At 41.9% G+C, this 24918-nt stretch overlaps 1 protein-coding gene and 1 long non-coding RNA gene across 3 annotated transcripts in view; one reads left to right on the forward strand and one right to left on the reverse strand.

Moving 5' to 3' along the window:
- The window catches only part of LOC109855985 (homeobox protein aristaless-like), a 109557-nt gene extending 93147 nt beyond the window's left edge, over positions 1 to 16410 (forward strand). For both annotated transcript variants that reach the window (XM_020430761.1, XM_020430760.1), the window contains exons 3-4: positions 6297 to 6342; positions 14687 to 16410. In XM_020430761.1, the coding sequence (XP_020286350.1) occupies positions 6297 to 6342; positions 14687 to 15262 (622 nt within the window). In that variant the 3' untranslated portion in view covers positions 15263 to 16410. The remainder of the gene's footprint in view (positions 1 to 6296; positions 6343 to 14686) is intronic.
- Positions 1 to 20683, reverse strand: part of LOC109855987 — a 64318-nt gene extending 43635 nt beyond the window's left edge. Inside the window, exons 1-2 of the long non-coding RNA XR_002250346.1 lie at positions 20436 to 20683; positions 19671 to 20321 (exon numbers count right to left, since the gene is read on the reverse strand). This is a non-coding gene — a long non-coding RNA (uncharacterized LOC109855987). The remainder of the gene's footprint in view (positions 1 to 19670; positions 20322 to 20435) is intronic.
- Positions 20684 to 24918: the final 4235 nt, after the last annotated feature.

A 24918-nucleotide genomic window follows, 5' to 3' on the forward strand; every position in this document is an offset into this window, starting at 1 on the left:
TGTAACTGTCTTTTTTTTTTTATCGACCTACACCTAGAGAATAAAAAACACCCACTTTTGCGTACGACGAGATACCGTCAAATCTTCTCGCCTAAGAGAATGACTAATTCTGTGTGACTCGGGCTGTTCCGGTTGTCTTCTCGGAGGAAAACAATTTGCGTCGTATTTTAACGATAACTTAATAACAGTAGAAATAATACCGATGATTCGTCATGATTGCGGAGAGAAGATAAAAAAAAACAAATCTTCGAGATACAGCAACCAAACTTGATACGGAAAAAACGCGTGTGTAAGATCCCGCAGACCGATCGTCGATCACGGAAAACAATTTCCGTGGTGTGGTTAGCAGATAACGAGAATTAAAATAAAAAAAATAAAAAAAAAACTGTGGTTTCTTCCTCGTCTACAAAGAGTAACTAATTGCGCAGGAACAAGAAGTTCATAAACATCGATAATAATTAACGATAATTGCGTGAATATGCTACAGATAAAAAAAAAAAACAAAAAAAACATCCAATGCAATATAATTTCAAACGTAATAGTTGATAAATGTATTTATCAACTATACGTTTGAAATTTATAATATACGTTGTTTTCCCCTTACGTAAAATATTCTGTACGAGAAAAATTAAAAAACTAATTGTAATGTAACTGAAAAAAAAAAAAAAAAAAGAAGATTGTTTTTATCATGTAAATTTCCGCGAAGTTGTGCAAATCTGATGGTTTCGTGTTGCGCGCGTTAAACAATAATTGCGATTGCGCCACGAGCGGGACAATCTCGGCCGCTGAGCCGCGGCGACTGACGGCTCTGTGTGTTGCTCCGACCTCCGGGGTTAATTAGATAATGTAATTGTGCGGTAATTACACGAATTACCCGCGCGCCAAGCCTCTTGCTCACACCAGCGACGTCTTACACGCGTATTCTTTTGTCTCTCTCTCTTTGTCTTTCTGTCTGTGTCTCTTTACTTAACTCGATTCGTATTCGTGTCTAAAGATAATGTAATCATCTCCGCGGTGTGCGTGCGCGCGTACATATTATTCAAAACGCGAACTATATAGATAGTATTGTTACAGTGTCTTTAAGGCAAAACAGTAGCAACTCAGTAGATCTCATAGAAATACGACAGGGACGAAATAAACAAATAAGTTGACCGAAACAAACAAGGTCAGTTCGGAGATAATTGATGATAATTTTAAGAATTTGTGTAATTTAAAATGAAGTTCTCAATTTCTTTTTTTTTTTTTTTTACAATTAAGAAGCAATTTTTCCGCGTGAATTATGCGCATTCATGTTAATCTCCGCAAATAAAATAAAACGAAGGAATGTATTTTCTACATTACAGAAAAAAAAAACAAAAAATGATTTAGTCTCTATGACTAAACGTGATCGAAGATCGAAACGCGCCGGTGATGATTAATCACGGCCATTTCGTCATCGAATTAAATTCCAGACGCATTAATTCCAAACGCTGCTGTCGACGCAAACGACGCGAATAAATAAGCGCGCGCGCGCAAACACGATTAAATGTAAGTTAAGTAAATTATCTTCCCTCCGTACGTCCCCGGACTTCTGGACAAAGCGCGGTTGCAACGAAGGACTTCGCGCCGTGTGGCAAGTAGAAGCAAATAAGAACGGCAGGATGCCACGGCGGGAGTAGCAAAGAAAGAGGAGTCTCAGAGAAAGAGAAAAAGCGAGAGAAAGAGAAAGAGAACTCTAGGCAAAGATGACGAAGAAACTCGTCTTTAATCCACTTAGCGGTCTCTTTTGATGCCCGGCCGTTGAGTTCACGCTATACCTACTATACACTACCGTGCGGTTGCGAAATTGGCAAATCCATTCGCGCCTCGCACAGCCGTCCGGATTGCTGGTGACTTCGCAATGTTGCACACAGGACACGAGGTATACGAGACAGGAAGGACTTCCTTTTTTTTTTGTTTTTGTTTTTTAGCCACAACAGTTACATTCCGAGAATGTTATTTCGTCGCGAATTGCAGTCTCGTGCGAAGTAACGCGCCATTTTGTTTTTCGCGCCAAATTCATTCGCGAAAGATGATTTCTCGCGCAGAGATTTCGAGGAAAATCCTCCCGCTCACACGCCCCGCGGAAAAAGAAACCGGAAACGAAAGAATTGTAAAGACAATCCGCGCAATTATCGCGTCAGTGGCGTTAATCGGAGATTAGTCACGTTCTATTTTGCGTTAAGCGTGTGAACGGTAACACGTTTTTGCGTTGAACGCACGGATCGAGTATTTCGTAACGCGTATCTATTTTCTATACCGAACACACACACACACATACATTAATACCTTCGAGAGTCTATCTTATAAATAATGGAGAAATATAAACTTTATAATATCTTTATCTAATTTCAAGAATATCATCTTCCGTTGACAGAAAAAAAAAACCTTACATTACTTGCATATTACAATCTCGCAAAAGGACTGTTTCACATTGAATTCTAGGACACACAGTTTATGAATCTAACCGATGTTGCGCGAGGTTTTCATCGTGCGGCATTATATTTCCCATTAAGTCGCACCGACTAATCTAGTCGGCGTGTAGTACGTGTCTGTCAGACGCGATTTTTCCCGAAGCTCGCGCATTTCCCATGGCAAGGACACATCGCGGACGCGGTGGAGTTGTGGAGAGGGACGCATAATAATAACGATATACGCGAATCGAGGGTAAAAAAACTCGGAGAGTCTCGGTGAACGGCGGGTGTAATTAGGGACGCCCGTCTAACCGCGAAATTTCGTGATCTTATTAAATCCAGAAGGACGCCGGCGAGTGCGCCTCGAAAGAGAGAAAGAGAGTGAGAGTGAAAAAGAGAGAGAGAGAGAGAGAGAGAAAAAGGGAAAGGCTAAATTATTATTACTCGCACAGGGGCCCCAAGGTGCCTGAGCCTCGTCCGACTATTCGACGGTGTGTGTGAGTTTCGTTCGCGCACACACACACACACACACACACACAGCTGTGCGTATACACTGCGTATCTAATAAAGATTATATCGCGAGTGGTCAGAAGAGTGACGCAAAGATTGCGAGATAGATAAAGCGTCCGAGTCGTTGGCTAGATTGGCGTACGAGCCACTTTCCTCATTCACAGAGAGAGAGACACAATAGAGACGCGTGGAAGTGTCCGACATAAAATCTCCTAACCGTTTCTTGTCTCTGGCATCTTCCTTGATCTCGCTGTTGATTTGCGAGAAACAAGGTTCTTACGCGTGTATCACGCGTAAAATAATAGACACGTAAAAGTTATACGAGTGTGTCTATTTTGACCGGCACGTCGTCCCCCGACGATTTGCGTTTATGAATCATGCGAGCGCAATGAACACAGAGACCACGTAATTTTATCGTTTGGCGGCGCAAGCCTTTCGTTTTTCGTGAGAAGCAGCTGATAGGTGCGCGCTTTCATACTCGGCGTTTCATTGAAAACGAACGAACGAAGCCGAGATAGCCGCCTGGTAGCAGGTACGAATTACCGTCCGCAACTATGTTTCACCAAAGTAGTCATTAGCGCACGACAACGGGTAATCACGGAGAATACCCGCGGCTTATATGCGAACGCGCGTCTTCTAGTTACGTTTCCTCCAATATGAAGCCCCGCGGAGAGTGCGGGCCGTCAAAATGATTTGACGACGTGAATACGCTTCGCAATTATCGGAGGGTTACAAGACTGAACGTCTTTTCGGACAATTAATTAATACCTAAACATCGTTCGTGATTAGTTTGTTTAATCGCAACTTGATGCGAACGATATTTTCCGACGCTTTTAAAAGCCTCGATTGTAATGTAAGCGCGAATCAAATTGAAATTCGGAAAAACCTTGGAAAAAATCAATTCGCACGTGGCATTCATATATTTACGTGTTTTCGTTAACAGAATTTCTCGCGTATGAGAGATCGCAGGCGGCGAAAAATCGCAGAATGATATCTCGAAATCAGAAACGAGATCGTGATGTAACAAAAAATCAACGCGACGTGAACCGAGAGAATTTGTGGACCGCAGCCGATTTTCGGACTCACCCCCGGAATTCCCTATAATTTCGGAAGCTACCGCTCTGAAATGCAGCGAAACATGAGATTCGGGCGATCGAAGCTTCTGTGCGCGGCGTAATCACCGAGATTTTCTCGCGATTTCGTGGAACATCTGTGGGCAATTTGCCTGCGAGATGAGTGAGAGAGAGAGAGAGAGATGGGATGTCTCGCGCGCTGCTCGGCGATTCTTTTCTCTTTCATTTTTTCTTCCGCCGTTCGGATACAACATACCGACCGATTGCATGTGATCGCCGTCTCGGTCCTCCCTTCTTATCGCAAATACAATCGCGAATATTTCCGGAATGAATGAATAGTCGACGCGAGAGGAATCAATTATCGATACTCGGTCATGATTCACGCCTGCGTTTCGCTTTCGCGCAATGATCCTTTCGTGCCTCTGGTTTGCCTCGTTTTCTCAGAGAGAGAGAGAGAGAGAAAAAAAAAGAAAGAACAGAATTGGAAATGCGCTCTCGCATAATTTCCGGTGAAATCATGCGAGCAGCGACTTTACGTCGGGTTTATTATCTTTACTGGAAACACATTCCGCGCGATCGATTAACCGAAGTAAATCAACCGAAAGGAGTTTAATGACGGTTGAAGTCGATGACTATTAATTTTCTCTTTCTCATATAGATATATATATATCGAACGCACATAGTTACAAGCTTTTTCTGTAAGAATACAATTTTTACAATGTAAAGTCTTTATTACAATTAACGCGTAACATGACTTTTTTGTATGTGGCAAAACAACAGAATAAATCCGCCTCTTCTAAGTGGTCACACACGTAGCGTGACAAACCCGCCACGACGCTTCTTAATTCACAAAATACGTACTTGCGCGCATTCGATAAGTAGTCTGAATTATCGCAAGTTTCGGATTACAGGTTGCGCGCACTCGGATTTAAATTAATTCCACGACACGTTCGCAACAGTCTCTCTACATCTTATTTCTTTAATCACAGTAGTCTCCGGCATTCGTGGCATTCGGATTTCTTCGTATATGTATATACATATATATATATTACATATACAGAAAAGTGTCACGTATGTAAGTACGCGAGGACTCGGTGTTATATGCACCCGCGAGCGAAGGATGCGAAACCCGATCGAGCGGAAAGGAAACGACCGGTACCTACATTGCCGTGTGACAAGATCGAACGTTATGTAAAATATCACGGGCTAATAATTATTTGCCATTACCGCTACGCGGGACCGGGTCAATTAGTCACGTATATATAATAATCGTATTCGTAATACGCGCCTCGGTGAGGGTAACGTAAACTATAGTCACCCATATAAAACCAGAGATTCTATCTCTGTGCACAAGAGAGAGAGAGAGAGAGAGAGAGCCGGGATGGCGCGGCGTTGCTCGCCACGGATTCTGATCGTCTCGTAATAGATATTAATAGCTCTCGTCACGGCGGCTCGTGCAGGTAGCAATCGAACGGAAAATCACACGTAAATGCCGCGCGATACATAATGCAATTAATCCTCATCGTACGTCGTTATGTCGGCTAATCTGCCTCGGATGCAAAACTAATTAAGATAATGAACACGCGCGTTTTTACCGGTACCGAGTTCTCTGGCTATTTCGCGGAACGGGAACTGTGATTTTCTCACGGATGCGATACGAGGTCAAACCGTAAAAACCGCTATATTCCTCTCCGACATTATTAAAAGACAACTAAACGATTTTTTTTTTTTTTTTTTTTTTGCATCACGTGTGCGAGTGTGTTGCCGAGTCGCGAAAAAAAAAAAGGATAATAATTTTATTTGTTTATCTATATGATTGTGTATACGCGCTTATACTTTTAACGTTTTTAGATATGCGTTTTGACAACAAAGAGAGAGGGAAGGAAAAGTAAATGTTATTCTCGTCGATATTAACTAAGAGTTCATTTCTGAATAAATCGACCGCGAACGAGAGATTAGATTTACACGTCTAAATGTTGCCTGTTGTGAATTCGAAAAAGTAAAGTTGCCGAGCAAACCAGTGACTGAACGCACAGCACTGTGTAGTCAGTAATTTTATTACTGGAGCTATATCTTGTCTCTGGACTTACTCGTTTGAGTAATATAATATTCGAGCCGAGATCAAAACTCGTATAAATTTGTCGTTTAATTCGAGTTTATCGCAATAGCAGAATCAAATAATTCGCACGCGCAAAAACTCACTTGCCCGCATCTGCACGCGGCCTTGATTCATTTTTTTCTTGTGTAATGATCGCTTTCCTTTGTTTTTGTTTTTTTTTAGGGAGGAGCTTGCCATAAAGATCAACCTGACGGAGGCACGAATACAGGTCAGTGGAACCTCTTGACTTATTCTCTCGCGTAAAACAAATCGCAGTAACAGCGATTAGGCGAAGTTAACTTCTCGGAGAGTTTTCTTCCGTCGTGCTCATTAAACGCGCACAATAAAATTTGTTCGGATCTTCCGAAATTTTTCTCACAGTCTTTGCTTTTTTATTTTCGTCGCCGGACGTAGGAATATCCGTTTTTTTTTAAATGTTGAATATAACAATAATGACAAGTAAAAGAAAATTGAGAAAATTAAAAATTTGAACGAACTGACATCCAGTTAAAGATAAAAAAAATGAAATAATTCGGTATAATATGCGTGTAAAATAAAGACAAAAGATTCCGGTAATTAATTGTTAAACCGCAATTCTCAAACGAACGGCTCTAACGAAGAACTGTCTATAGAACAGTAATATACCCGCATCAAGGCGTGACGAAATCAAATTGATAAGTTATATCTGATTATACGTATTGGCACATTATGTGGCGTAACTTAGACATTATTTTAATAATAAGCAGCCGGTTGCGCGTCAAACTTTGTTGAACGGAAAAATGAGTTAATAATTGACGTTGGTAATGTGGTTATAGGCGCGTCTTCCTTAGCGCGAAGGTGAAAATAATGCGCGAACGCGCGCGTCTCTTGCGTAACGCGACAATTATCTCGTATCCTCTGACATTTCGTTTGGATAATAGTCCTCTAGGGGCCCCCGCGCGTTGAAGAATTACTTAAGAATTACTTTGAGTTCTCGCGGTCACGTATATGTGATGCCCATCTCTCTGTGGCAATTTGCCACAACCCGTATATACAATGCGAACAAGCGTGGCAAAATGCGATATATATCGTTCGCGCGGTACAACCGATTGTTACGAGATTTTTGATTATGAGAAATATATTCGCGCGCAAGACACTATTCTACGTTTTTTTTTAAAAAAAAAAACAAAAAACGTTACAAAAACAAACATGATACATATGGAAGACTTATTTGTTGCAATAATGTTTTATCGCAAAACGCGATGAAGAACGTATACGATAGGAAAAATATATTATTAGTTTAAACGATAGGAAAAGTTGTTACAAATAAAAAAATACGATTATTTATTAGAAAATACATAGTAGATTGCTCTTCAACGCGCGTTGTCTCTAAATATTGATATTAATTAAGTGCTGACGTCAGTAAATTCATCGACTCTAAAGTGTCTACACTCGAACGCAGTTTGTTGTTGTTAATTGTTTACTTTAATTTCAGAAAAATATCGCTACAACATGTTGTTTAAGTAGTAACACAGACAGTAGATTAAAGAGCAATAATATTTGATTTAATCGTCGACAATAAATACAAGATAATTCAGTTTTTTGTTGCGATAACGCGCATTGAATAATATCATTAATTGATTGAAGACACACGTTGTTAATCAGCGATGAAAAAAAAAAAAAAAAAAAAAAAACGTGCGCGCATTGTGAAACTACAACAATGTTTGCTCTTGCGTATAAATGATAATCGCATGCAATTTGAATATATTTGAATATATTTAAATATCCAATCATTGGATTAACACACACACTTAGTTTCACTTTTATTACTGTCTGATTGCTGTCGTTTGACGATTAATTTTTTTACGACGGTGTGTTTTGCGTAAGTACGTGCAATTACGATTAAATGTGAAATCGGAAATCGTTATAAAAGCACTATTATGTTGTGTCTATTAATTGCAATTAGATAAGATTGTTTGATGTGAACAAAATTTTATATATAAAGTAAAAAAAAAACAGTCTTCTCTTCTTTTATATTTTTTGCGACTCTTCTCTTAATGTTATAATGATATAATAGCTCGCTTTTGTAAGCAGCATATAAGTATTTCATCTATTATGTTCTTTCGAGATTAAATGTAGAGACTTTGCGTATTGAAAAAAAAAAAAGCTATTAACTCTCGCACACAGATTCTATTACACACACAGACATCAAACTTTATTGAAACAAGAGATATATAGACACTGTTAAAGATCATTATTGAAAGTATCAATATTTTGCTTTTTTTAAATTTCATTTGCGTGTGTTTAAGTTTTTTTTTCATCTTCGCGTAATATGTTTCTCTGTCGCTTTATTGAGTTGTTCAAACAATCGGCGTTTTCCAACAGGTACCGACAGATAACAACACCGGCCGAGACGTATACACATTGCGCATAGATACTAAAAAACATCGAACAGCACTTTATACGCTAAACATTCATAAAAAGCTAATTTATAATCGATACGAGAGATAAGCTTTTAAATGTAATTTAAAAACCGCTACGTATTTTCCGAACAACCCGATATATCATCCACTCAAAGAGCCGCGTGAGTAAACATCTTCTGCGTGACGACGACGACGACGACGACGACGCGCCCGCTTCTTACTGGCGTGTCCGTACGCCATAGTTGCGTGAACAGCTGGCTAATTTGCTCAATTAGTTTAATTTATTCCCGGTACTTACTTATTACTCTTTTTCTTTCCTTCCGATTAACCCGCGCGTTTTCTTCTCCTCTCGTTCTATTTTCTTTTATTTTCTTTCATCCCTCGCTATATATCTCCCCGATATACATATACGCGGTCGTCGCGCCCTTTGCGTTCGATCGTCTTATTACTTTCTACGCACCGTGTACAGACGCTTTAACGTTTTAACCCGGCACTTTTCATTATACTTGCAAATTCGTCGCGGCGTTTCATCGGCAAATCGGCGATTCACTGATGACCGGGAATTACGTGCGCAACGCGCACGCGATATGAGAGTCACTGCCGCCCGTTCTCCACCCGAAGAATGACACGTTTGTCGTAAAACTTCTCTTCGTGGTGGCGTTAATAACTTTCAGGAATCTCTGTGTAGAAAGGGAGAGAGAGAGGAAGAGCCCTCGTGGCGATTATTCGTGCGCTTGCTGCGACGGAATGATCGGCTACCGTGTGTTTCTTTCTTCTCGATTGCGATACAAGTGTCAATTGCCGCCATGCAAGGAGCTGGATTACGCGTGTTGGTTTACGGAAACAATTTCGAGGAAATAATTTTAAGCGCACTTATTCCATTTTTTCGCAGTATCTCCCGACTTTTTATGCGCAATCTCGCTAATTGAGGAAGATGAATTTTTTTTTGTTTTGTTTTTTGAAGAATAATTCCGGAAATATATTGCGAGACGTGTTCAGAGATTGTAGATTTGTTCAACATCGATGTAAAATGCTAATCGCGGTTGAATTATTCTTAGAAATTAAATTACGATCTCGCATCAGACAACAGTTTGTTTGCCGCTAAAAATATATCTTATTATCTGTTCGAATGAATTCCAGAGTCAAATATTTAGCGTGTCTCTGTAATATAAAAATTCTCGTTGAATTTCTCAAGATACGGAGAAGAGATAACGGTGAATTCCAATTGAGAGGAAATTTATGAATGACATATTATACGAGTTCCATTTATAAACGATATGAGCGATTTTTGAGATGAACACGGATCGCACAAATTTTTTTCTGCCGCAGCTCGTCCTCTAACGCGCGAAAATTAGGTTGTCGGCCGGATTCGGTTCTTCCTTCTCCGCTTGTCCATCAGCCGTCATTAATATGCATGACAAATACATCGTCGTGGAGAATGAGGTGCGATTTTTTTTCGAGACCACTTCGCCCCCGTGCGCATCAACGCGCAGAAATTAGGATACATGACCCATCATTGGCGATCATTAATAATTCATGAAATCACGCGGTGCCGTTTGAGGATGAAATACCTTCTTTGCGCGGAGACGTTAAAGACTCGCGCGATTCGTATTTATAATGTGCATTTAACGCTAAACGATGACGTTGAATATATTTAAAATTTTCATAATAAATAATGCAACTAAATTCAGAAATTTATAAAGAATGCTAAAAATTTATGCATGAAAATTCGACGCACATGACTACATACGCATACGTACACATAATATATTTATGTGTATAAATATAAGATAAATTTAATTAAGACCAACATATTCGCGCAACCGGATATGTTGCGGATTACCGCTAACTTAATCGCGTTTGCGGGTTCGCCGAGAATAGAGAAACATCGCGTTGAGCGCTGAACAGTTCACGCGTATTAAACTTTCGATTTAATCGCGGTATTCTTTGTCAATTCGAATTTCTTTTTTAAAAGGTGTTAATAATTTAAAAAAAATATATATATATACGCGGTGCTCAATAATAATCCAAACACGGTTTGAAAAATATTTTGTATCGCGCGCGCGACTACAAATTACACGCTCGTCCGTGAAACCTTCACGATGCGACTACGTCTAGAAGAAACGCTAATTCCCGAGCAAACAAATTCTCGGCTCTCGATTTGACTATTAATCGAGTGTGGCTTTTTTCACGTCTCGATGAATAATGAACGTTCCGCCCGCAGGCTCGTTTCGCCCCGGCAAAACCCGTCGCGCTCGCATGAATAACAGATTGCTATTAGGCAAAGTGATTATCGGTTGTTGCGGCGCTGACGATTAATTATTTTTACGATCTGTCCCGGTGTATGACGAGATAATCGACAAGTCGTGAACTTCTGCCGATGCGCGCGCGAAAACATTCTTTTGGTACAGCGCGATGGCAGAAACTATAAAAAAAAAAAAACAAAAAAAACTATGTGTATATATACATGCATAAAAATTTCACCTTTCGTATTCGAGTTCTGTGTCTCGAGACGTACGTACGTACACGCGAAATGTTCGTGCTTCCTCGAATCGATTTCGCGAATTCGGCGACCAACAAACGACAACGGACAAATGACAACTCTCTTTGACACGCACGGCGTTTTTGTATCCGCGAACTCTTCATATTTTCTGCCTGGTAAAAATCTTTTCCCGCTGCTCAAAATTATACCAAAGGTTTCGAAAATGAATAACGTATATTCGTGTCACAATATACATCAAAATTGATCCGCGCATACGGATTGTCCATTTTATTTGACATTTGAAAATAAGACAGTATTCTTTCCAACGTTGATTTGTGGACGGAATTTTAATTCACATAAATCTCAACGTATACGAATGGAATTTGTTAACATGGAGCGAAAATGGGAAGAATAAATTTTGAGATTTTATCTTTGGGATCTGCATATCTTTGTATCGAATTTTCATAGTTATTGAGTGTTAAGTTCAAAGAACGATTCACGCATTTAACCTTCGAGGTGTATATATATATATATACAAAATATATATGTATGTATATATGTCTGTATGCGGTATGTCGAACGCGCGAAAGGATCTTGGAGCGCGGAGGGGGAAGATGGCAAAGAGAAGGGAAGGGGATTGAAGCGCGGAGAAAAGCAACGAGAGGAAACGAACGTACTCTCGGCGTTTGTGTAATTAATGCGGCACGATTAAGCACGAAACGACCAGGTTCCGGCGACGTGGTTGCGTTTTGTTTTAAAAGCCGGAGAGTCGGAGATGTTTAGCGCCCTGCTGGGGGCAATCCTGCTCGCTGTGGGGGGTCCTGGCACCCGAGGCCTCCTCCCCTTCTTCACCCTGTGCCCTAACGATGGGCCAAGGGGCTCTCTCTCTCTCTAATCTCCCGCGTACGTCTACTAAGGCGAGATTCCGAAGCGGGCGGCCGTGCATGCGCACCTGGAACGCGCGCACGATGGTCTTCGGAAAGGATACGCATCCTTTTCTTCGAAAAAATCGAGATATATACTCAAGTATCGCGGGATGTAATATCGATTATTGCGCAATCGTAAATCTCGCGCTTTTAATTCGCGCAGAACTTCGCCGGCCGTTCGGAAGAAATGATTAATTTTAACAATGTTATTATGGAAAAGCGCAACATGTATATCCATTTCGAGAGACACCGAATCTATTAGACGATACAATTAACTGTATAATATAATTACGAGTATTTAAAAAAAAAAAAAAAAATAGAAACATCCCTCAGATCGAGTCGTTTCGATCCGAAATCGTTTTCTCGATGACGAGCTACCAGAATAGGGATCCCGTGGATCTCACGGAACACGCCCGCCGCCGCCGCCGGGTTGGTGAGTCGATGATGATCGACCTCGATCATCAAATCGCAGAGTCATCGAGAGCATACGCGTCTTATCCCTTTCGTCCGCGCGCTATGACGAGGCCGCGCACCGTGACGAACCGTATTGGGAGTGTCTACATCTTCTGGCGGTACTTTTGATTCTCGAACCCGCAATGCTGCCGCCGAGCCGGCAAATGTGGAACACACACGCCACGAAGTCGTTCGTTCTATTCGGCTTGGAGGAATCCGCCAACGGAAAACGGGGAACGAAACCCGTAAGTGGAAAAAACTAAGCGAGCCGTGTAAGGTCGTGTCTGTTACGAGAGGAGAGACATCCATTTTCTCCGGTATCGTGTGCACACGTTTTCTTCCCCGAAAACGCGACGTTTCCGCTCCTTTTTCCGCGACGCCCACGCTCGATTTATTTTCTTCGACGTAAAAAAAAAACTTTAGGAAGAGGAAGAGACGACAAATAAATACACAAGCATAAAATATATCTATAAGCGAAGGAAACTCTTTGTGTGGGAAATGAAGAAAATCATTTTGGTTCAATTATCCGATGAGAGTTCTCGCGAAGAGCGGTAACATAAAACGTCTCTCCCTCTCGCCGGAAACGATAAAAGATCCCGGATAAGTTTCAAGATAAATGGCCGGTTCTCGAAAAGTTCTACTCGAACAATCGACGTAACAAGCCCCGGCGCTCGCAACTATCCTCGATCTCGCGCGGCCGGCGCGCGGAAACGCGATGATACAAAAATTTTCTACCGCTGCTACTGGTCGAGTCGGAATCGCAGCAGGTGCTCGCGCGAAAAGATTGGATAAGTTGAATTGTTGTTTGTCCGCCTTTAAGCCGGCTCGTCATTGCAATCCGTCACGAGACGCGTGTTTCTTTCTTTCTCGGCGCGACCTGATATTAAAATGAAATCGGTAGCGATATACGTTATTTGCGTTCAGTCGTGCACGACATAAAATCGATCCAACAACCGATGGGATCGCGCGGAGGCAGCAATGAAGAAGCGACGGGAAAAAAAAAAAAAGGGAAAAGAGAAAAGAGACACCGATGAAAGGAGCGAGGAAGAAACGGACTTCCGCTGAACTGATTAGAGAGCTCGGAGTCTCTTCGAGGAAGCCTCGCGATGGAACGAAATGGAATGCACCGGTGTCGAACGAACATCACGAACATCAATTCTTTCACGATCGTTATCTAATTTCTATTTAAACGAGCGTTGGAACTTGATCTCGTTGAGTTTTATTTCAGATAATACTTTTATTGCCGATTTTCAAATTGAAAAAATCGAACAATGTTATCGCTCATAAATATTTAGAATCTAAACTTTCTATATATGCGATTATTTATATATTTGCTATTGACACAACAATTGTTTAATTACAATATATTTAATTGTTTCTTGGTAACAATTTTGATTTTCTAAAGGAAAGAAATTCAAAGTATTATGTAACGCGCGCTGAAACACATATAATTCTTGAAAATATAATATGCATCGTGAGTTCGTTACACGCGGCGATACCGATTCCGAGTATCATGAGTCGCCGAAAACGAAAAGTGGGCCAAGGAATCGGTAATCTAACGGAGTTTACAACAAGTCGATATTTGGTTAATTTTAGTGAAGAAACGTAAAAAACGAGTTCAGGTAGAGAGACAGATGTGGACAAAACTGGAAGCATCGGAGAGAAATAAAGACAGAAGAGAGAAAAACACGCGAATGACTAAAGATCTTTTTGCCTCGCAGCAGTTTCCTTGGAGAGCATCGCGAACGGTAATAATGATACGTTACTCTCTCTCTCTCTCTTTCACTTTGCTTTCCTGAAAAGAGAGAGAATACGTCACTGTAACCGGAATTCGAACTCTTGCGAATCGAGACAACAACCTTCCAAGGAAGAAAGTACCTGTTTACTACCGGAATCTCTGACACGGAGAACACGGAGTGACTTCTCAAAAAAAAAACGAAACACCGCGTATTTATTTCAAGTTTTTTTTCACACAAAAAGTTCAAAGATCTTTCGAATATTAAAAAAATTTATAGTCCGTTATTTATTCCACATCTACAGAAGTTACGTACGATAATTAGCACATACAAGCAAAAATATCACAAAACAGAATTGCGTGCGAATGTAAGACTTGCTGTTTTTTTTTTAGGTGCCACTCGCAAAAAACATCGCCGCGATTACGTAACGCGCGCGCGCGCGGGCGGGAAGGATTCCGAAGGTCGTAAAAGGAATTCTTCCGGGCTTTGCCGCGTTATCGTCGCGCCCGACTAAACGTCTTCCACGAACGACACGACGCCTAATCAGACCGTTTGTGTTCATCTTGTGTTTTAGGTCTGGTTCCAGAACCGACGGGCCAAGTGGCGCAAGCAAGAGAAGGTCGGGCCGCAGGCACATCCGTACACTCCCTACCCACCACCGTCGGCGGTCGTGGCGCCGACCTTGCCAAACCCTTTCGCCCACCTGGTCAACTTCTCTCACAGGAAGCCCTTCGACCCCTTCCGCTATCCGCCGCTAGGTCCCGGCTCGGTGCTTCCCGGTAGTTATGCGCATCCCTATCATCGGCAACCACCGCAGCCACTGCTGCACAGTATGCCCTTGCAGTACACGCCCGCCTCGTTTCAAAGCCTGTTGGCGAACATATCGGCGGCGCAACGGCCGAAGTTGATGCGCAATTCGCCGCCACCACCGCCGCCACCCGCGCCCACGATCCTGACACATCCCCCGGTGGCGCCGCCGCTACCTCCGCCCCCGACGGCCATTTCGCCGCAGAGTTCGCCGACGGGCAGCGTGGGACTGCCGGATATCGACAGGAGAACCAACAGCATCAATTCGCTCAGACTCAAGGCTCGTGAGTACGAGCAGAAGAACTTGGAGAGGTTGCGTAAGAACGGCGATCTCATAAGTTGAAACGCCGCCGAGCTAAGTGTCAATCTGTGTTTTAGCTGTATCAGTTTACTGAGTGATTGTTAATTAACAAATTGATGTAGAAAAAAATAAACAAAAAAGTGCTACGATGTGTTGTAAGTCTCGACGTGTGTAGGTCACACCAGGAGAATTGAACTATCACAATATTAGCGGAAAATGATCATCGAAAAGTATCCGTCCAAGATGTTGATACAGCGACAAGATGTGTTTAGAACGAAGAGATCAGAATCGAAAAAAAATATTTGACATACATGGCTGTAATTTCGTCGCGAAAAAATCTTATTCACGATCGACGATGATCAAAGTCGCGCGAGGAGCGTCCTGTTTTTATTTACTTTTACACGATATCTTACTACATCGCGTTTAGATAATGAAGAGAAAAAGATACTATTTATATACAAAAATCTATCTAATTTAGTTAAAAAGTAAACAAATGTTCTATGATATCTCCCTTAGATCTTACCAACTACTAATAAGTAGTTTTTATAGCGTGTAAGTCACTGTTGTAAATATTTGTAATAACGATCTGCGTGTCACCGTTGCGAAGCCTTTTATTACACACATCAACCGTTCGTTTTTATTTTTTTTTATTCTTTTTTTTTTCACAAACTTAGATAATGCGAATTAGTCAGATCGATAGACAGTCTCTTCAAATGGCATATTCTCGACACTTGATATAAATCTCTCTGTATCTCCATGTCAAGATCTCATACAATTCGTATAACAACAGATCAGAGAACATCTTGTAATGCGGTACTTCTCGGTTATAAGAAATATCGTCGGTTCGAGACCAACGTGCGATAACAAACGGAAGAATCGAATTGTTTGCTTTCTGGAAAAGTTCAAGTTCTTTTCTCGGTCGCTCTCAACAAAATGGAAGAAAAAAGTGAATAAAATCGGAACCAAGTTTTATATGACTGATCTATTTCTGGCAACGGAGAGATCGCCAGAGACGAAGACGCAGGTCTCATCCGAGAAGTACCGTGTAGCGAGTGCGAATGAAGATCGGAAATATGCCATTTGGCTCGGTGAGCTATTTCACGTGTTTCTCAAACTGAAATCAGCTACAACATTGTACTTACTCTTAATATTACCTCTTTTACTTTTCCTTTGCAATGAATAAATTACTACAATAAAAACAAATGCGTTTTCATTCAAGCGATCTCTATCGTTGAAAAAAAAGACTCTGTACAAAAAAATGACGAAGATTATGAATGAAAAAAAAAAAAAAAAAGAAAAGGTAAAAAAAGTTTGCAATTAAGAAAACATCAACTTTGAATGTAACTCAAAACCTGGTACGAAGTTAAATCCTTGTTTACAATATCGCGTCTTTTCGTCGCGAAGAGATACGCGTCGGATAGCGATATTAATTTGCAGGCTCGTCAGCTTTTCGAAAAATAACCCCATTTACTCGCACATACATTAAAGTATCCTCTTTCTCCCCCTCTCTCTCTCTCTCTCTCTCTCGAGAAGCCGCGCTCGAGGAATCCCTCGGGACTGACTTACGGCAAGTAATTCGCGTCCGGACACGCCCGACCGACGAGTTATTTAAATATTTTACAGTTTAATGGAGTCTCGGGCCATTAACGGGCGTCAGCTAATTAGTAATGTATTCCGTGTAACAGCGCGCGAGCATGCTCACAAGAAGGTACGCTAACGATCGGTCGATAAATCGAACATTCGCCGACAAATCGGCTCGCCGATTGAGCCTGACGTGCAACGCGGCAAATTTTAAACATTATGTGCCAAAAATAAAGTGCACATATATTTTCGTTACACTCGATAATTAATACAAAAAAAAAAAACAAAAATTGCTCGTCAAAACTCATACAAATCGCTAATTTACGATGTTTAATCTGAGAAATAAACTTGTCATTTAATTTTACTAAAAGATACGTAAATCTCTCTTTTTTTTCATATAAATTTACTCCAAATTTGTCGTAGAATTTATTATTTTAAGTTTCTTTTTTTTTTTATACAGATGTATCTTTATATTAAACTATATTATATGCGAGAGGACGGATATTGGATACCGTTGATCTACACGCAACGAACGGATTTTAATGATACGCCTAGGGACGATATAATAATATTCAGTCGATTTCGCGTTCCAATTTCCTGAAACTGTTAGCGTCGAGTATCTAACTAGTGGACTTCGAGTTTTCTCTCGCGGGATTTCATTGGTCCGGCGATCGCGGAGTTCGCCGGAAAACCGTGATATTATTATAACGGCGGCTTGATTGAGGAATGGTATTAGAAATCGGACGGTTAATGCGCGGAATTACGGGACCGTGAGGCTTTTATCGCGATAAATCGCGGAGTTAGTTTACAAGCGCTGTGTGTACTACCGCGCACATATAAGCGAAACGTTATTACGTACTTTACGCGATAATCTTAAATGAGTATCGAACTGTGCGCGCGCTTAAATTACATATTTCGACTATATCTACATCGCTCGTATATTGTAATTGTGACGGTGCAACTTCTTCTCCCCGGAGTACGAATAATGGAACGAGAGATACTATGAGATTATTACGTGTTTTTTACGAGGGCCACGGTTAGCTGTCAAATATACGAAGAGAAATAAAAAAAAAAAAAACAATCGCAATGTCGTGTAGATCTCAACACATTATATAAAATAAAAAATTGACGAAGTGAAACTTTTTTTGCGGGGGAGAGGGTTTACGCGCGCGCGTGTGTGTGTGACTGCTTGGTCAATTAAATTAAGAAAGTAGAATGCGAATCGACAACAAAACCAGAGACAAAGGTAGATGAATGTCCGTCGAATAAATTTCGTACCACAACAATTCACGAGAACGGTCGATAGTTTTGTGTCCGAGCAACTCCGAGATGGTAGCTACGTCGATCGCTAAATTCATTTCGATGCGGTCGGTTATTAGGTGGCTAGAGTCGGTGTAAAACGTCGTCGTAATCACCGGTTGCTAACTAACTGGCTGAACTCCCTCCTCCCGCGTTCTTGTGCTTTTCTTCTCCCTTTCTCAACCCCTCTTTCCGAGCATCTTTTTTCGCGATGTGCACGCGCATATACGCGATTCGTCGATCGCCGCGGGCACTGTCGATACTGTTTACACCGTAGTAATTTGCTAATGACCAGGCCGACACGATGAATTCGGGATCGGGTTAGTTGCGTGGTCTGCATGCTGATCGCGCGGCGCGGCGGGATCGACGACGCGGCCCGAGTGATCGAGGATCGATCACGCAGGAGGAAGAGGAGAGACACGCCTTCGCCCGATCGATCGTGCTCAACGTGTACCCTCTCAACGTTTCTCGTCCGCGCGCGTATTACCGATCTATTTCTGCGGCCCGCAATTTGCTTCGATTATCCTTTCGCTCACTGCGCAACTCTTATCGCACTCTCGAGCCGTTTTCGATGATAAACGAAATGATGAACCGCGTTGATGCGCCAGCGCGCCTCCTTTACGACTAGCGCTTTGCTTAGCGCGTGATTTGTTTTTTTTTTTTTTTTATAAAAATCTAAATTTGACGCAAGATTTTGGACGAGCAGACAACGTAAGTTTTATGCGTTCGCGTTTTATTAAATTTACGTTTAATTGAAACGAGATATTCGAGGCGAAATTGCGACACCGTCTGGTACTCCGATAATCTGCAGAATCGAACGTTTTTTAACGACGCTTCATCTAAATACTTAATTTTTTTCTCTTTTTTTTTTCTCGCTGTCTCTCTCTCTTCTCTTCCATCCTTGCATGCAGCACGCGCAAAGCTTTATCCGGTTAACAATCCCTAATTACAGGGTTCCTTGTAACTAACTCGGTTAACATGAAAGCCCCTATCTCTCTCTTGCTCCATTACTTTCCGCCTCTCTCCGTAACGCTCGCCTATCATCGCGATGGATGCAGATTAACTGCATCGCTCCGATCTTTCGGAACCTTCGCTTCAACTTCTCGGGCTTTCTTCAACGGCATATTCGATTTCACGTGCCTATATCCTGCCACCTCGCGCAAGAACGGGCCGCCGAGTTTTTTAATAACTCGTTACGAAATTTGTTAAACCGAAGATAAGATACAAGGTGTACCAAAGCTACCATCGCTCTGGGAAGCAGAGGGAACTTAAGATACGATTTTTTTTTCAGAATTCTTACATCCTTGCGCAAAAAAGTGAGTCGTGATTTTTTACGTACTTTTGTTTATAACAGCAGAATTCTTTAACGCAACAAAAATACCAAATTGCAAATCTATTTCACACTTGTAAATATAAATCTTTGTGATGAAAAAAATTTCTGAGTTACAAGACGCATGATTTACTGAAAAAACGTGATTGTTTTTGCGTCTTTCTAAGTTCCGTCGTCAAAGTGCGAAGCAACAATAATCGAGTAAAAAAAAAGAAAGCAAAGATTACAAAAATTACTTACAGATTAGGCCGAATCCCCGCTATCTCGGTGTAGCATGCTGCAACCTATGTTCCTTCCCTCGCAGCTTCTTACGCATATTCTCGAATATGTATGCGCCTCCGCCAAAACCACCTTAATCGTTTATCTCGTAACAAAGTTCCAACGTCGCGCTCCTCTCCTTCCCGCCTCAGGATCCAGAAGAGGAAGACGAAATCGATGGTCGGGAGACCGGGGACGTGGACGTGGCGAAGATGAGCCCGAGAGAGAGAAGCCGAGGGACTTTGAAATGAGGGATGTACAGCGTGACGGTCTAATTGAGGCCCTCTTGATTGCATTTACACCGCCGCGCGGCCTCCGGTATCCCCAGATACCATCCACCTTCCCCGATGGATTCGCGCGCGGAGGCCGTATCTGGCGAACGCCGCCGCCTCTCCTGCCCTTCCTCCTTTTCCTCATCATTGACTTGCATCACCATGCCTTTCATTTGCACTTGATGTAACATTGCTCGCGCATCTTTCTCTCTCTCTCTCTCTCTCGATCACCTTGTTTCTTTTCTTTGTCTCCTCTTCTCTTCCTCCTCCTCCTCCCGAAGCTCCAAAGTATCGTTCTCGCCGAAATAAACTGCCGCATATAAACGTGCTGCATAGGCGTCGTTGCTTTTGGTTGCGGGACCTTGAGAATGAACGAGTCAGTGTGAGAGAGAGAGAGAAAAGTAGAAACAAGAGAGGAAGAAACGCGCGTATCACACGGAGATAATTTGTCCACCTGCGCGTTCAACAGTCTCACCTGTGATCCGCCCGCTATCTTACAATCTCCTTCTCGTTCCTCTTCCTTCTTCTCCCACCTTTTTCCTTTCCTCGCGTTCGTCGCTCTCGAACTACCACCGAACATCGTTTACCGCGGCCCGACAACGATGACAAGATGTTCGATAAGCTCCCGCATCGATCATCGAACTAAATGGACCTTTCCCGCTCGTTCGAACGCGGACACCGACCGTTAAAAACACGACGCCGAAGCGACTTACACACCATCGTCGCTCGCAATATCGAACGCGTCTTCGCTTTCGAGCGCGTCGGTTTTTTTGTCCATTTTTGTACCGCACACACCGAACAAACCACGATGCAAACACAAAAGATAGATCGACACCAGCAGTCAATGGGTGCGTTCAGACAACTCGACAGTTGTGCAATGGTTGAGAGACAATTACTTACAATTGGGTCATACTTTTAGAACCGAGACAGATTTTGAGGAATAGTCCTATCACGAGTAAATGGATCTCTCAATCGCGTTGCGTTTTCTGAACGTAACCAATATGTCGCGGAGTATACGCGACATATTTGAAAACCGACACTAACCGACACTAGCATCACCCTTGTGATTTACGAGACGCGCGAACGTTGTTTACCTGTCCGTGAGAATTTGTTTCTCTCTCTCTCTCTCTGTATCTCTGTACCTTTTCGCCGTCATTTTCGTAAATTTCGAGTCCAGAATTCAATCGGAAGCTGCGGTGCGTGATTAGGTACTTGGTCGTATGTACATCGCGGCCGCGACTGCGCGTTGCGAATCTATCGTAATTCCAAAATTGACCGAATTCGCGCACCTAGCGGCGGCGCGCGTTATTAAAAACGAAACTCGCGCGACTCCGAGGGTCGCTGTTGTCCAGGTCGCTTTAACCAGAGATTTCGCCCGAAAATGTCAATCATGTTTGCGCTTATCGCGGATACGGATCTCATTATCGAGAGGAATGTTATTTATCTCGTTGTACATCGACGATGTTGTGGAATCGCGTGTGAAGATACGAAAAAATTTGGGAACCGCGTGAAATCTACTTATATAGCGCGGTAAGAACGCGATAATTATAAGATTATCGTGGCGTTCGCCACGTGATTTAAGAGACGGCGGATATTATCGTTGAGCTTTTTTTAACGAGAGAATGCGTCTCCTCCTTCCAGCTCCGTCATTTTCGTCACGTGAAATTAGGATTCAATTTGGGAGCCGAGTGCGGATTTGCGCGCCATGGCAGGAGAGAGAGAGGCCAAAAAAAAGATCATCATTGCATCATCGTTACCGTCGTATCGCTTTTCACCGATCGTTCGTCGTTCTTCTTAAGGCTATCATCGACACATCGTAAATTGTACGTAACCCTTAATTGTAACTTAAACCTTAACTTTATATCGCGATAACTACGTTCGAGAAGGAAGAATTTAAAAACGCTCTTCTCTTATACGAATATATATCTCGCGCGTAAATGCTTTTATTATTTTATTATATTTAAGTGCATGAAAATTTATACTTTTAAACGATATTTTTCGCATGTACTTTTTATATTCACATGCAGAGAGAAAGAGAGAGAGAGAGAGAGAGCAGTTTTTTATATCATTTTTTTCGAGCGAAATAAAAATTTTATTCGGCTAATCGCGGACGTTTTGTGTACTTTGTGCGACTGATTGATACGCGCAACAGCACTCGCCTTCGAAACAAGCTTGATTTGATTTGTGAAGCTCTTTGCGCACGTGCGACACTATATATATATTATGCATTAATTGAAAAAAAAAAAAACAAAAAAGCAAAGATTTTGACCGGGGAACTCTTTTGGTACCTCGCGCGCAAATCTGTCTGGACCCCATTGCTCTCGGGGACATGGCATAAAATGTGCAAACTCCACCATTAGTTACTGGCGCAGTCGTGGAATGCCATCCGGTCGGAGCCTTATTAAGCCCATTACGTCTTAATTTATTTCTTTATTCAAAAAAAAGGCACGGGGCCGCGCCATGGCCGAGACTCGAAGAAAGAGAGAAGAAGAAGTAATGATATAATTTTGCCGAGGCGTCTCGCGAGCGCGCGCGCGCGCGCGCCATTTGCATTCGGTCGTGTTGGTGGGTGCGTAAACCCTCATTGGATACACGTGTATATACGATAAGGTTTACATGCGAACTCTTGGTTTTTCTCTTTCTTTCTTTCTTTCTTTCACAGCAAATAACGAACGCCTACGGTCGTACCGCGAGTCTTTCTGATTCGAAAAGAATGGCGGCTTCGTCTTTAAATTCAGTCTGGTTTTTTTTTTTTTTGGTTTATTTTTACTGCTCGCTCTCTTTCTCTCTCTCTCTCTGCTCTAGCGAGCATTAAAACCGATTCTTGCGCGAGGGACACTTAACCTTTTGCACTCGGAATGTTTGTCATCGTGATATTAGCCGGCGTTGTATTATTTCAGCTGGAAAAAATTTATGCGGTAGTTTCAAATCCAAATTGGATTCCCAGGCGTATGAATAATTAATGAGGTTTTATATAATTTCATATGCAAAAATCTGCGATAAGATGCGGAATCGAAAAAAATTGCTGCCGCACGTCGTAATGCGTAATCGAATTGCCACTTGTGACAATTCACTCATTCGTTTACATTACTTTACATGAGCAAAACGTAAAACTTTATTTTTAAGTTATTGGTGTGCAATTCGTATATAATCTGAAATCATTTTTTTGGTTTTTTAACACGAACACAGAATTTACAGTACTAGCACAACACAGGCGCGCGGTACGCGCACGCTATTGTTATTTTTATTTAACGCGTTGTCAGTGAACACAACCTGTCACCGCGATGACAGATAGTTATTATATACGTCTTATAAACCATATAATACACATATGAGAAATGTCAGAAATAACGTATGAAAATCAAACTCAAAAAATAGTGAGAGAGAAGTGGAAAAACAACACGTGACAAGGAAAAGAGTAAAAAAGAGAATATTATATATGTTATATGTAATATTCTATATCTATATATAATACACACACATACGCATATATGTATATATATATATATATATATACCGTACTCACGTGACCGAAGTCAGTAACACCGCCGCGGTTGCGCGGCCGAGGTCAGTGACTCCACCGCAGTCGCGCGACCGAGGTCATTGACCCCGCCGCGGTCGCGCGACCGAGGTCATTGACTCCTCCCCCCAGCGAGGCCGCGCGCCCGCGGTCAGTGACCCCGCCAAGGCCGCGCGGCGGAGGTCAGTGACATTACTGTAGTATGTATATAATACATATAATACAATATAAAGTATAATATTATAAATATATAATAAATTATATGCATAATATGTATTATTTAATGTTATATATAATATAAATTACAGTCACGTTATTTTCACGTGTTGGTTTTCTACACTTTCCTGTCACGCGACTTTAGTTACGTTTTTAATTTTCTCTACATATACGACGAACTGTCTCAAAATCGCTTTTCATTATTTACTCTCTCGATCTTACCGATTCGATTCGACTCGATCAACCAACCAACTAATCGGCAACGCGGAAAAGAGGCAACAATAGGTGCGATAGATTCGACTCCAAACGCGCACTTCTCGGTCCTGCTTTTTTTAATATAGGAGATAAAATATTAAAACGTTGAAAGTAAGACTTCAAGGTTTTCTCAGATAACAGGATAAAGTTTGCGAGTACACAAAATGTAAATACGTCGTAAAGTGCAAGTTTTACGCAATCACGAAGGGAAAAACCATCCCCGCTCGTGATGTCATTCACACCTGCGGTTTACGCCTTCGGTGGGAAAGATTGCACCTCCCACCGCGATTCCTGTACACCGCGCGTCCTTGTTTGCAATTCGCCGTATAGCGTTTGCCGTTATTAGCGTAAACCCGAAGTTAGCCGCAATCGCGCTTGGTAATTTGCGCGTTTGCCCGTCAGCGCCGCCGAGTGGAATTGCGGTGTCGCATTACCTTACGTGATAATGCGCGACGCACCGTAAAACGTTCACCGACGATTCCCCCAACACACGCGAATGTTCGCGTACCGCGTGTGAAAGATTACGGTAATAACGTGAGAGAATTGGATGTACGTATGTCAGCGCGTCACCGCGAAACGTAGAAAGAGGATTGAGCGTGGCACCGTTTACATGGTTAAGTTAGATTGCGCCCTCCTTGAGTTTTCTATCAACGTTATTCACGTACAAGTGCTTGTTGCTCGATCTTGCTTGATGATGTCGAGCATTTCTCGCTCAAAAGTGAACAATAAACATCCTTTCAATTTGAAAACGAACTATCTGAATTTATGTGCGAGTAGAAATCTTTTATATAATTTTTTGATCAAAAGATGATACCAAACTACGACGGTTGAGACGTACATTCGAGAGATTCCGAGCTTCGGAATCGGACTCAAACTTATATTTATCACGAAGGCAAGAGAGATCCATAGCGTTCTCGAATCGGGAAGCCAGTCTAATTTGAACATTGTCCGCCGGTGGCTTCTTGAA

The sequence above is a fragment of the Pseudomyrmex gracilis genome, unplaced genomic scaffold (assembly GCF_002006095.1).
Source record: "Pseudomyrmex gracilis isolate BER0280 unplaced genomic scaffold, ASM200609v1 scaffold_104, whole genome shotgun sequence".
NCBI classification, from domain to species: Eukaryota; Metazoa; Arthropoda; class Insecta; order Hymenoptera; family Formicidae; genus Pseudomyrmex; species Pseudomyrmex gracilis.